The 14,433-nt window shown below is 35.9% G+C and overlaps 1 protein-coding gene across 5 annotated transcripts in view; it reads right to left on the bottom strand.

Moving 5' to 3' along the window:
* Window positions 1-14,433, bottom strand: part of LOC140520808 (disintegrin and metalloproteinase domain-containing protein 32-like) — a 119,267-nt gene that overhangs the window by 80,270 nt on the left and 24,564 nt on the right. For 4 of the 5 annotated variants that reach the window (XM_072635128.1, XM_072635124.1, XM_072635125.1 and 1 more), the window contains 3 exons: window positions 11,459-11,537; window positions 7,569-7,645; window positions 6,434-6,611 (listed from right to left, as the gene is read on the bottom strand). In XM_072635128.1, the coding sequence (XP_072491229.1) occupies window positions 6,434-6,611; window positions 7,569-7,645; window positions 11,459-11,537 (334 nt within the window). Of the gene's footprint in view, window positions 1-6,433; window positions 6,612-7,568; window positions 7,646-7,983; window positions 8,070-11,458; window positions 11,538-14,433 lie in introns of those variants that run through there. The other variant, XM_072635127.1, reaches the window with a different exon arrangement.

The raw sequence follows: 14,433 nt of genomic DNA on the forward strand, positions 1-14,433 counted from the left end.
TGTAAAGAAAAACTTCTTACCAGAACTAGCCAAAATGAAATGGCCTTCTTTAGGATATAACAGATCCTAGTCAGTGGAGGTCTATACAAAAGCTCAATGATCACTTTTCAGGTGTCTTATAGAGAGGATTCTTATTCAGATATGACTTGAAATAGATGGCCTCTGAACTTTTCTGAGTTTCTAAGATTCTATAGATCTGTGACAATATACTATAAGAGTTATACAAATAATCAAACTCTTTAACTCATGTATCCCATTATTGGGAATGTACCCCAAAAACCTCATCAAAAAAGAAAGAAAATGAGATCTCTGGTCAAAGTTTTCATATCTGAATTATTTTCATTGAAAATCTGGAAATAATTTGAAGATCTAATGGTGAATGGTTCAACAAATTTGCACACCAATATAATAGAATAGTGTAAGGCAATTAATGACAAATATGAAAAATATTTTAAAATATAGGAAGACACAAAATAATTTCAAATAAAGAAAACAGGTTAGCATATACACAAGAATATAAGCATAAACAAGCAAACAAACAGAATAGGATAATAGAAGGGGAATACAGAGGAGAGGAGTAACTAAACAGTAATTATTTAGTAATTGTGTAATATACATTAATAAGATATTATATATTAATATTTATTATACTTATTTTAATTGCTTTTACATTGTCTTCATTTCTATATCCCTCTTCCTCCCACTAGTAAATGCTTTCCTCAGCTTGCAATCCCTTGTAATAAGGATTTTAAAAGAGGAAAAAATGCAGATCAACAGAACGGGTCAACAATGTAAGTCTTTTTTTAAAAGTTCAAATAGTTAAAAATAATAATAATCCCCACTTATGTCGCTCTTTAAAGCTTTCAAAGTGCTTTCCTCAACACAATTCTCTTCTACTTTAGTCACAGATAACAGTGTTTCTTTCTGGTTGTGTCCTAAAATTGTATTTATGTAATTCTTATTTGGAGGCTTTTTTTGAGGGATAACAATTTTATTTCAATTTGTTTGGCTTCATCCTATCATAATGCAACTGGTGAATTTGCCAATGTGGTGCATTTCTTAAAAGTCCAAATGATACTGCATGCATAATTAACTGTTATATGTTGATACATGAAAAAGTCATTGGTACCATTTTCATGATTTGAATTCATGTTTTTTGCTATACTATTGAAACTGCTTAAGTACAATATATAAAACCAGCAGATCATTGTTGATGTAAAACTTTGACATTTATTAATTACATTAATATCTGTGTGTTGACATAGGCACATATGGAACAATCTCTAGAAAAGATGAGAGTTAAGGTAATTGAAAAGTAATGTCTTGCCTTTGCGACTGAAAAGCAGAAAGGTCTCCTAATATTAGGAGGACCCAGACCATAAGAATGAGGACATTTTAAGGATACTGGGCCAAAAAATGAAAAGATTCTAGCCACTGATGTCAAAGGTAGGTAAGACAACTCAAGAAATTTTTCTGATCCTTCCTGAGAATTTTGACCACAAAGATATATCTGAGGAATTGGCAGTAGGGAATTCCTGGGAATTTCAAATTTGTCTACCCTCTGAGGATGAAGAATTACTTCAAAAAGTAGCAGGTCTTCTAATCAAAGAAGGCTTTCCTACAGAGGGACTGAATGTCACAATTAAATCCAGGAATCCTATTTCATATACAAGCAAGGCTGAGGCCACCCAAAATTGGCATTTTCTAGGGACATGAACAATGCATGTCCCCCAGAGAATAATTCTGGGAGACTAAAATGGGACAGGCAAGAGTGTCCCTGGGACACTGGAAACCCCCTGAGTCAAACACATGGATGAGACTGAAAGTAGTAGTAGATAAACTCATAGAAGTAAGGTCAAATGTTACCTCCAATACAAGCAAATGGCAATAAACATCTATTAAGCACCTACTATATGCCAAGCACAATTACTCCTTGCCCTCAAGGAGCTTACAATCTAAAGGGCAAGACAACAAGAAGGCCAGAACAGTGAGTGCTCAGGAGGAGGGGGAGAACACCAGGGAATATCTGGCACAGAGGTATCTCATTTCCTGGAGTTAAAAGCAAGCAGAGGAGCAGATACAAAGTCAAGTGAGCGGAGAGTCCAGTTTTTGTCCTCTGTGAAGGCAGGCACTGGGAGGAGTCTGATACTCTGCCCTCCAGTACTCCAATGAGAGTGGAGAGGATAAGAGAGAGGAGTAAGGGGAATGTATACATACATTAATGTACACAAACTTTAGCTGAAATATTTGAGGGGAGGCAAATAAGAAGACCCCTATGCTAATTTTGTCTCTAGTGCTATGGGGCAGAGACTGATACAGAGAAGCACTGTAAACCCTGAGAATGCAGGAAAAATTGTACTGCAGAGATACTTCCTGGGTTTGGTTCATAAACTTCACATATTTAATGTCATCAGAGCAACAAAGACACATAAATCACTGAGAAGATGAGAGACGTCATATACTAAGAAAAAAATGGCCACCAGAGATCCATTGCTTTGCCAGCAGAGGTTTGACTGACAGTGAGTCTCACTACACTGTCCAAAAGCTTAAATTATTGTCTTTAAAGTGGGACATTACTAAGACATTCAGAAAGCATATATTATGGAGCAAAACACCAAGTGTGGATTGATGGCGATCTATTGACATATCTTGACCAGTTCCAAGTTGAATGTTGCTTGCTACAGTAGAAGCACTTGTAAATTATTATTTTAGCACACATTATAGGCCTGCAAGAACTAATGGAGATGCAGATACTTTGTCCAAAATGTCACAAAGCACTACAACTATGTATAGTGATACTAGAAGATTAAGAGCAAAATCTGTGAAATCTGAGGCACTACATTACAACTGAACCAAAGTATGGCCAAGAACATGGGACTTCTATCAGACAACATACTAAGTGTGTATGTAAACCTTGTGATGCTAAACTAATCTTTGCCACAGATATCTACAAATGACTGGTGGTGAGAAAAAGGACTAAGAGAAGTAAAACAGCCCCTAAAGGGGGAATGATCCTACTCATCTAAAGTTCCAGACAGCCAAAGGCACCTTACTGCCAAGGTAATGGCAGGAGGTTGAGCTGTGCAGTGGAGTGCTATCTTAGACTGTGACTGATCCACACATGAAATCAGAATGAGGTTGGTTATGTCCAAAAGGATATGGCTCAATAGCCATGAATACCTTACATGATAACTCTGAACATACGGGTCAAGAAAGAACCCTAGCACTGATTAAGAAACCACCTAAGATGACTTTAGGTTCACTGAAAAGTTGTGAAATTTATACCAAACGTATACAAAAGAAAATATTACCAACTTAAGCTGCTTATTTAGAGCACATAAGTACCAACAAATTTAGAATAGTAAAAATCTGAGTCATTTCTTAGTAGTAACCAACCATTTCACTAGATATGCAAAAGTATTACCCAACCAAAAGAATGTACTGTTGCTAAAGTGCTAAGGGGAAAGTTTGTCAGCATATGAATTCCCTGTCAAGATTTATTCTGAGTAGAGAGCAAGTAGAGAGCAAGCAACTTAAGGAAATCTTGACCTTAGCAGTTATCAGAAAATCTAAAACTACTCCTAACCATCCTCAAAGAGGCCTACAGTCTCAACGATTTAAATGCACACCATTGAACGTGTTAGACTGTTGTTGCTGTTCAGTCATTTTCAGTTGTGTCCAACTCTCCATAACCCCATTTTGGTGTTTTCTTGACAATGATATTAGAATAGTTTGCCATTTCTTTCTCCAGCTCATTGTACAGATGAGGAACTGACAGTTAAGTCACTTGCCCAGGGTCACACAGCTACTCAATGTCTCATGCCAGATTTGAACTAATGAAGATAAGTCTTCCTGACTCCAAGCCCAGTCCTCTATCCACTGTGTCACCTACCTGCCTTGAACATGTTAAATACATCTCACAACTTAAGGAGAAGCTGAGAGATCTCTACTAATCAATCATAGCTTCAGCTCATAATATCTGTGACAAGAAACAAAAGACATATCTTGCCAAAGAATGTCAATAACTTAAACAAGGAAAAAAGAGCTCTGATTAATGGAAAGCTCACCCATACAAAGTTATTGAGAGACTGGACAACTTACTTATTTACAAAATAGCTCTGGACAATGGAAGGGGACCTATTGGAACTATTGACCACAGCCACTAGTGCCCATAGGAAAGTTAGTTGAGCTTTCTAATGAGTAAGTGGAAAGAACTGATGAATACCTAAGCAAAGGTTGAGGAAAAAAAGACTGTCCACCAGTTATACAAAAACCTTCTGACTCAGTTATGGGCTCTATTGAAGGAGACTTGTGTGTATTATTAAAAGGTAGGAGAAGTGAACCCAGAGGCAATTCCTTTCCAGTCTGTTACAGAGATTCTTTAAGGTACAGATTCAAACAGCAGAGCTCCAACATCTTGATAGTCAACCCTGGCTGCCACCCCACAACCACAAACAACTATAATGATCCTGATGGTTAGCCTATACCAACAATGAGAGAGCTCCTTCATTTGTCTTGTATGGTATAAATTCTCATATGTATATTTTTTCTGATTTCTGTTTTGCTATTAACTTGGATACATGAGTTTCTTTGCCATTTGCTCTACGTGTTTACTGTGGAGCTGGTATTTGGCGGGAAGGGAATCAGGCTTGGAAATAGAGCCTGGTCCCCCTTTCCTCATTAATAAATAGTAATCAGGAGTTTAGCTTCAGTTACTTCCCCTAAACTAACAATACTTAAGAGAGCAGATAAATATAATTCTAGCTAGCCACTCCCTCTCTCTGAGAAGAACAAAGTAGAGTAGTGAGGCTCTGGCTCCAACTTCCTGCTTTGTTTATTGGCAGGAATCAAAGTCTCCTTTGGAGAAAGGGGGGGGGAGGGGAAGATGCTCAAAATGTCTATTCTTGCCTCCCTTTGAGCCATGTTGAGACAGCCATACTACATGGATATAAAATCTGAGGCTCAGAAAGGATGAATGCCTAGTCCAAAGTAACACAGCTCATAAATGTCAAGCTAAGACTTTAACCTAGGCTCTGCTATTACCAAATCAATCCATAAATTACTACTTTTAATAAAGTTCTGTCAGTTAATTATTTGAAATTACCCTTTTTTGCCCTGGAGAAACTTACCAACTGAAAATAAACGGTTTCTATTTAAACAGTCTGGGACAGCATTTTAAGGAAACGTAGGCCATCAATCATCCCTCCCACACCTCATTCCTCTCCTCACTACTCACTTACCCTCAAAAATCTTTTTCAGTTCTAAGAATTGAAGAGGCAGCATTATATACTAGAGAGTGATGAGTTTATAGTCCACAGAGGCTAAGTTTAAATTATTCATTATATGACCATGAGCAATCTCTCTGAGTCCTAATCCTTATCTATAAAATGGAGATAATCATACCTTTCTCAATTACCTCAGTTATGAGGACCAAATACGATAATATAAAAAGGTACTTTGCAAATCACTAAAAACAGCCACCTACTGTTAAAAAGACAAGCATAGTATTAACTAAATGCTTATGATAACTGGCATACTAAAGTTCAATTTATGATTCCTATAGAGTTAGATTAAAATGTATTATATGCCATTTTGACTTAAGTTTACCCTTTACCTTAAGTTTACCACTTAAATCCTCTACCAACAACAAGAGTTCTTAGTAAAGAGTTAAGATTTCAGGGAGTCTATAAACTTGGATAGAAAAAAATTACAGCACTATTTTCACTAACCTCTAACTTAAATTTAGCATTTCTTTCAATTATTTAAAAATATTATTCTGAGGAGCTTATCATTTTCTGCCAAAGGGATCACAAAAAAAAGACACACAAAAAAAGGTTAATAAACCTAATCTACAATATGGCACAGTATGCTGAAGCTTTCATATAACCAATATTTAAAAATATATTTATATCAGTTTTATAGATCAGAGTACAATGCTACTATTTAAATGACTCCAGAGATTTGTAGTTGTTGAAACTGCTTTTATGATATATTGCTAGACATATTTATGATGATATGACTCCTAATCCTTGGTTAGGTATGAAACCCCCTGTAATATCATCTTTATAACAATCATCTTTATGACTTTATTCCCAAGAATGTACTGTGATTTTAAAAAATGACAACTTGTATTTAAGTTCACTTTGAACACAGCACTATATTACATGGCCAATTTAAAACAGGATCAAAAAATGCTACACTCTGTGCACGTATGGATGAAAGAACTACAAATCAGATGCTTAGAGAAAGCTTCCTTAGGAAGTAATGATGGGAATAAAGGGGAACATAAAAGCAAATTGGTCACAATTGGTGATTAAGGACCAAAAGGTAGGATGATTACAGAAGGCACAACACCCTAGTTAATTTTCATAATCATTTTAAGTAAATGAGTAATAAAAGCTTTGTAAGTAATGGTAAAATTTCTAGAACTCACTTCAATACTAGAATCAACGTTATATTCTGGGTCTTCTGATTCCACTTGTGTATTATTTTTTGTTAAAACAACAAGATCTGTGTTTTCACTTCTTAATCGATAAATAAGATGCTGAAATCCACTTGAAGACCCAAGGGGCTCAATTCCATAAGTAACGTTTTCAAACTGCAATAATCCTCTGTAAAAAAAAGTCATTAAGTTTAAAAACAGGAAAATCAAATATATATTATAGAATTTTGATAGATTCTCAGAATACAAGAATTCAGCAAATACATATTATGTCTACCTTGTAACAAGTCCTACGTTAAGAGGATACAAACACAATGAATGAAAAATTCCTACTCAAAATGAGTAGGGATTCCATTCTAACAGGGGAGACAACAAGGACATATACAAGTATATACAAGATAAGTATTAAAAGGACAAATACAAAAAAATAAAGCAGTTAAATACAAGATAAAGAAGACACTAGCAAGTCACTTAACCATCCCTAGAAATAAGTTTACTCATCTATCAATTAAAGGGATGGAATTAGATGCCCACTGAGGTCCTGTCCAGCCCTAGAATTATGATCTCTTAAAGGAATCTAAAGAAATATGTGGTGCTACATAATTGGGAAGAAGCTCAAAATATATACCAATTCTGCCTCCAGTACAGACAGCTCTCCTCTTCTCTAGACTACAGGGAAAATCATAACCCTCTAAAGCTAGGATCCGAATGTGCAGAACAGAGAAATTATGCCAAAGGGGCAACTGAAACATACAATTTTTCATAAAATCAGTTCCCCATTTCTCTAAGATTATAAAAAAGGAGTATGAATTGTTCAATCCATGGATTCTCGGATGGTTTCACAGAGGTCAAGTGAACTATTTTGCCCTCAAAGTCAAGGGAATAGATGCATGGCCTTTTGAAGTCTGATAAAGATTAGATATTCCCCAAATGTATGAGTTCATAATCAATCTGAAGATAGATGAGAAAGTTTCATCCAGGTTTTCATTCTGTAACTGCTACCATACCTCTGCACATGTATCTACTTTAAACGGGCAAGTTCATTATAATTAAATATTATAAATCTGGTTTTTGTAATCAACCATGTTTATATATACATATATATATCTATATATATATAAAGAACCTGAGTCCAGAGCAGGCGTGGAGTGTGACAACTGAATTTGGGAAATCTGCAATGTGTCCTTGATAGTTACAATATTTCTGAGGGAAAAAAAAGAACAAATATGTTATTTGGGAACTAGTTCTATCCAATTCTTTCATATTCCCTTAGGGTCTTTTACAATTGCTTTTTTTTAACCTAGCTATAGTCTCCTAAACCAAAGAATTTCCCACAGTTTTACATGGCTCATTAGTACTATCCCCTTAGAGATAAAGAATAATTCTCTTCTAAATGGCCTTGGGATTCTTATTCCATTTCCCATCTCCAGAGTGAATCAGCCATATCACAATCCTCAGTGAACAAATTCTACTATACTAACATGCAAAGAATTTTAGCATAATTTATACATAGATAATTTAAAGATGCTTGGCTTACTCACAGAATTCAGCATGGCAAGGTTAACTCATACACATGGCTTTTTAATTTCAACCTATTTCACCTTCATGGCAGAACTGGAAAAAAATGACTGAAAGTATTTTCTCAGATTAGGAACAGAGTAGTATGGTAGAAAGAGTGCTAGACTTGGAATTCAAAGAAGTGATCTCAAGTCTCAACTCTGAAATTTACTGTCTATCTGACCTAAGGCAAGTCACAACCTATAAGCTTAAATTTTCTTTACTATAAAATGGGAACATAATTATATTACCTATATCACAGAGTATAGATTGAATGACCATATGTCATTAGACTTGTCCCACTCCAATTTAAATGCATTTATATCATTCCCGAGCAGTCATCTCATTTCTGCTTCAAGACTTACAGTGCTAGGGAACTATCTACCATTTTTTTTAAACTGTTTGAAAATCTTCCTTTATATTGAACCAAAATCTCTTTCCCTAACCACTAGTCTTCATTCCCCTTAGAGGGAAGAAGTAGAACAATTCTAATTGTTCCACATGTTAACTTTTATAATACCTGAAAATAGCAGTCAAGTCCCCACGTCTTTTTTTTTTCAAGACTAAAAAAAGAAGGCAGTATGGTATAGCAGAAAAAGCACTGGCTCTTAAGTTAGGGAATCTGAGGTCAAATGCCATGTCTAATTATTTCTACCTGTGTGACCTTAGGCAAATTCTTGGGCACTCTCTTCACTGGTAAAATGAGGAGATTAAACTACATGACCTCTACAATCCCTTCTAGCTCTAAGTCTGTGATCCTGTATAAATTACCTTTTTAGGATTTTATGATTTCATGAACAACTCTGAAATAGGTGACATAAATATTTCCATATTACTACAAGGAAACTACAAGTTCAGAGGTTATGCAATATGTTTGTAAGGCCACACAGCTGATAAACTGTAGAATCAGGACTCAAACTCAGATTTTATCTAACTTTAAAATTCTTAATCTAGGGTCCAGTCCTCTTTCCAATAAACCATGAAATATCTGAGTGGGTAGAGGGGAATGATTCTAGTAGTAAAAACATGGAGTAAGTCAAGGAAATGGGACTTTCTTTCTGAGAATCCTACAATCCAAAAAGAAGAGGTATTGAATGGATAAACCTCTTGGTGATATACCAGCATCAGGTTTGGAAACCATTTGGTAGATCCTAGGGTTCAGAAATTTTGCCTAAGGGCTAATTGCTCCATAAATGTTATATTCCTATGCATATCTGTACTCAGTAGAAACCAACTACGGAATTGTTGCCTCAAAAAGAGCACATAAATGTTGTATTTTTACAATTATGGTTATTACCATAATATAGTTATAAATTCCTCAATTTGTGGAATACTAGGAAAGAAGACTCACTCTTCCAGGCTACATACAAAACATGTGAAACTTCTGGAATACTGGGAAAGCAATCAAATAACTTCTAAGCAATATAAACCCTTTCATAGTTTCTCTCTGACCCTTCTTTATTATTTTAGTCAAACAACTGTGAATTCCAAACAGATTTCTGATGGACCCTCAGATAAGCTTAAATTTATTTTTATAAGTTAATTAATTTCTAAAGTCAGGTAAGGATAAAAAAATCTCCCTTAAACTTTAGAACTGTTGAAATAAGGCAAAATGAAAAAACAACATTATCCTAAGTTTTCAAGATTTCATCTCAAGGGACAGAATGAATGTAAACTTTTAAAAAGAAACATGCCTTTGCAAAAATGAACCATTTATGACTTAAAGGCTAAATATGACACATGCTGATAATTGCAAAAATGTGTCATTTTCTTCACTGAGTTACTGAGAATAAAAAGATCTAGAAGATTTACCAGTTCTATAATGCTGTGAATAATCTGAACAATCTGACCCTAATACATTTGAAACACAGGAAAACATTGTCAGCATTTGTTGTTTATAAGAATATCAATTCTAACCTAGTAGAAACACCTCCATGAAGATGAGGTCTGAATCATATTTTATTTTTATCTTGTATTCTTTTCATGTTTACAAGTCTAGCAGTCAGTAGATAATAAATACTAGTTGAATTAAAACCTTGAGGTAGGGGAGTTTTCATTATCAGATCTCTATTTTGTTTCCTAAAGGAGAGAAAATATTTCTCTCTCTTGAAAGTGGTACACATCACATCCCATGTTACATGCCAAAGTCTCTGCTGCTGAACTATCCTTGTGTTTGAAAATTAAGGTGTTGACCCTAAAGCTTTTAATGCAGTTTTGCAATTTTTGTAAAATCTGGTGGGGTTCATTTTTTTGAAACTCAGATAATGCCCCTATAGGTAATAAAGAAGTTACCATAAATTCTCCCTTCATTGTTTTGAATGTTTAGTGTGCTCATTCATATTTTCTCTCCTATTATTCTATAAGGCTTATAGGTACAGAGGTACTAACAAAGGTAAAGAGGCAGAAGAAAGTCAAATATACATGTGACTAAGTTATTAAATAACACTGACAATCTATAGAATTATACATTCCTCTGACAAGACTAATTTAGGGATAAGGAGTGTCATGTAGAATTAAGCAAGTGTATGAGATCTTTTTTCAAAATGTCATCCATACATTCCACCAATTAGTTTCATTTTAATTAATGTTTTATAATACAACTACTAATTGGGAAATTTAATTCCATTGGTAATTCATACCTTAATGTCAATTAATTTAAGTAATATAGTAGGGATCAGCTTAGCAAGTGAGTTTTAATTGGAAGTTGGTTAGAAAAGAATGAGAAAATAAGAGAAACGTGCACTAGCATAGATCTAACAATGTTCTGACTCTTGGCTCTTTACAGCTTTCTCATCACCATCTCAATTGTTGGTATGCCCAGATTTCTCTATGCTATAGTGAATGCTGAGGCCCTTGGTAAAGATGTTTTGGGTTCTGTTCAAGATCTGTTATTTCATCTATTTGGAGAACTGCCTCCACCAGTATCAGCAATTCATCTGTGATTTATAGTCACAGGACCCTGAGAACGTGGGAGCATATAACAAAGTGGAAAGGACCTTAGAGGTCGTGCAGCCCAGTGTTTCAAACACTCAGCCTATGGGACTCTTGAGTCCAATCAAACCAAAATAAAATACAACTGGGAAAATTTAACAAATAAAAATGTGATAGAACATAGGTAATATTAACACGTGGTTTTGTAAATCAATTTGCAACCTATAAGGATCCTTATATATAGTTAAGTCATTTGTGTTTGATATCACTGGTCCAACCTGTTATTTAGAGGTCATCTAGTTTGACCTTATATTACAGATGAAGTAAACTAAGACCCAATGAGATGAGGTGACTCAGCCTCAATCACCTAAATAGTATATCAAAGACTGGAAGAAGCAAGGTTTTCCAGATCTCAAGTCTGGCCCTTTATCCACTACATCACACTACCTCTTCTTAGAAAAATACCCATGCTAAGTAACAAAATAAAAAGAAAGGAAAAATATCTAAGACATAAAACATCAATCTTACCATAGTACTTTTGGAACTAGAATACAAAGTTCCTTCACGATTGTACATATACACAATAAAATCATCTGGTAAAAACAATCTGGATGTCAGGAAAATAAAAACAAAAAAATGTGAGTTGTAAAAGCTGCACTGTTCATTTTTTTATCATGTTAAGTTAGGAAAGTTTTCCACCATTTAAATTAATTGCATTATCAAATAAGTGTTGCCCAAGATATTAGTATACATCTCTCTCCCCATTCAGGCTCTCCCAACTGGATTTCACGTTATCACTCTGTTCATCCTAAAGTTCCCCCATCTCTCACTATTCCCAATTCACTATTTCCTTCATGCTGCCCCTCCAATCCAGTTTCCCTTCTTATGAAGGAATACTTATCCCAAGTAATAGAATAAATTAGAATAAAATACTTATCCTAAGTGGAGTTCTGTTTGAATAATTAGTCTCCCAATTAATTCAATTTTAACTTCAGTGATGAATACCTGTTTATCAAGGATGCTTCTATCCAACATAATAAATATTTATTAAGTACCTACTATGTACCAGCACTGTGCTAAACAACTGAGGATGTAAAGAAGAAAACCCCTGCCCTCCAAGAGCTTGTAATCTAACAGAAGATAATACACAAAAGGATGCAAAAAGGGAAATGGGGGGACCCACCACAGGTACTTAGCCCAGAGGTATAAGGATGGTGGAGTTGAAACCAAGCAAAACAGCTGGCAGCAAATGAAAAGGTGGACAGGAGTTTGAGCCCTCTATGAAAGGAGGCTATGGGAGTTCTTTGTTCTTCCCTCTAGCCCTTCAATCAGATGTGAGGTCCAAAACTCAAGCAAATTGTGCTTCTGAGTTTTCTGGTGATGAGCTTATCCTAGTAGAAGGGGAGGAGGAACAGGGAAGAGTAGAAGAATGATGATGATGATGAGGAGGAGGAGGAGGAGGAGGAGGAGGAGGAGGGAATCCAAAGCAAGCAGAGCAGCCAGTGGCAAACTATGTCAATTAAGAATTGACTGATGCCTTAAGTCTCTATACATCACAAGATACTAGATGCCTTTATTCCTCATTTCTGTAATTAGTAAAAAGAGAATTAAGAATTCCATAGGTAAGAGAGCTGGCCTCAGAGGCAGGAGGATTTCTGGGTGTTCAAGTCCTGGTTATGTGATCATGGGCAAGTGACTTAATCTTTCAGTGCCCCAGGCAACTCTCTAAGACTGTCAATCATCACCGAAAGTGGAAGTTCCAAGCTAGGAACTCCCTGCTGTGATGAACTAGGGCCAATTATTTTTTAATTAAACTAATTCTTCTGAAAAAGATTAATGCAAAGGAAATCCTAGGAAAATAGCAGAGTGAAATGATTGCTGGGAGTCACTTCTCACACACCCCATATTTTGTCATATTTAGAGCTCCCACCTCATCAATGATAAGAAGAAAAACACCACAAAGAAATTACACAAACAATAACTGTAGACCAACTGAACCAGCCCATAACTACTAAAATGATTTCAGGACCTCCTGCCTTAGCTTCCCCTGCTCCCACCATCAACACACAGGGTCCCTAAGACTTCCATAGTTTTGCAGCAAGTTTCCCTGATGAACAACTCATTTCTACAATGTATAAGCAACTAAATTAAATTTGTAAGAATAAGAGTCATTACCCAAATAATAAATGGTCAAAGGATATGAATGGATAATCTTCAGAGGAAGAAATCCAAATGATTAATAGCTGTATGAAACAATTATTTAAATCACTAAAAACTGGAGAAATGAAAACTAAATGAAATTAAATGAAAACTAAACTTACAATTATCAAAGGTCACAAAATAAGAAAATGACAAATGCTAGAGGAACTGTAGAATATTAGAGATCATTAGAGAACTGAGTCAAATTTATTAAAATACAAGTCATTTCCCAAAGGATATGAACAAGCAGGTTTCAGACAAAAAAAAAGCTATCTATAGTTATATGAAAAAATGCTCTAAATCACTACTGATTATAGAAATACAAATTAAAACAACTCTGAAGTACCACCTCACACGTATAAGATTGGCTAATATGACAATGATGTTTGCTTGATAAGAGATGTGAAATTGTCCAGTTCTGGAAAGCATCTTGTAATCCTGCCCAAAAAGTTATTAAATTTTGCATACACTTTGAACCAGCAATATGCTATCTAGGTCTACATTCCAAAGAGATCAAAGAAAAGAGGAAATGGGCCCATATGTACAAAAAAATTTATAGCAGTTCTTTATGGGATGACAAAGAATTGAAAACTGGGAAGCCCATTCACTGAGGAATATCCAAACAAGTTATTACATACAGAAGTGACATAATACCTAATGTGCTAAAAAAAAAAATTATGAAGGGGATGATTTTAGAGAAAACTGATGGGAGTCGGAGAAAGGCAGGAGGGAGAAAATGGGGATATGAAAAATAAGAATTCAGATACCAATTTCTGGGAGGTGGAGTAGAAAGACTCAGCTACTCTAGCTAGTCCCCCACAGCCCATTAAATACCTGCAAAAAATGACTCTAAATAAATTCTAGTGCAGCAGAAGCCACAAAACAAAAGAATGAAAGATATTTCCATCCCAAGACAGCCTGGAAGGCCAACAGGAAAGGTCTACCTCATGGGGCATGGAGCGGAACACAGTCCACAGAGCCCAGCCCAGCCTTGGCCATGCGGCACTGGCAGGAACAAGACCAGAACAGGCATCAGGGGCAGAATCCCCGCAGCAGCTGCAGTTCTCAAATCCCTCAACCCACAAACACCAAAGATTAGTGAGAAAGATATTTCACCTGGGTGAGAAGGGAACAGGGTCCTCCCCTAGCCTCTGCCCCAGGCAGCGGTAGCAGTACCAGTAGCAGTGGTAGCAATAGCAGCAGCAGCAGCAGCAGCAGCAGCAGCATCATCCATTTTCGAAGCCCTCGGCCTAAAGCCCCTGGGGGAATTGAACCACTGATCTGATTCTCAGCCTGAGAGGCAA

Source organism: Notamacropus eugenii, chromosome 1, assembly GCF_028372415.1.
Source record: "Notamacropus eugenii isolate mMacEug1 chromosome 1, mMacEug1.pri_v2, whole genome shotgun sequence".
NCBI classification, from domain to species: domain Eukaryota; kingdom Metazoa; phylum Chordata; class Mammalia; order Diprotodontia; family Macropodidae; genus Notamacropus; species Notamacropus eugenii.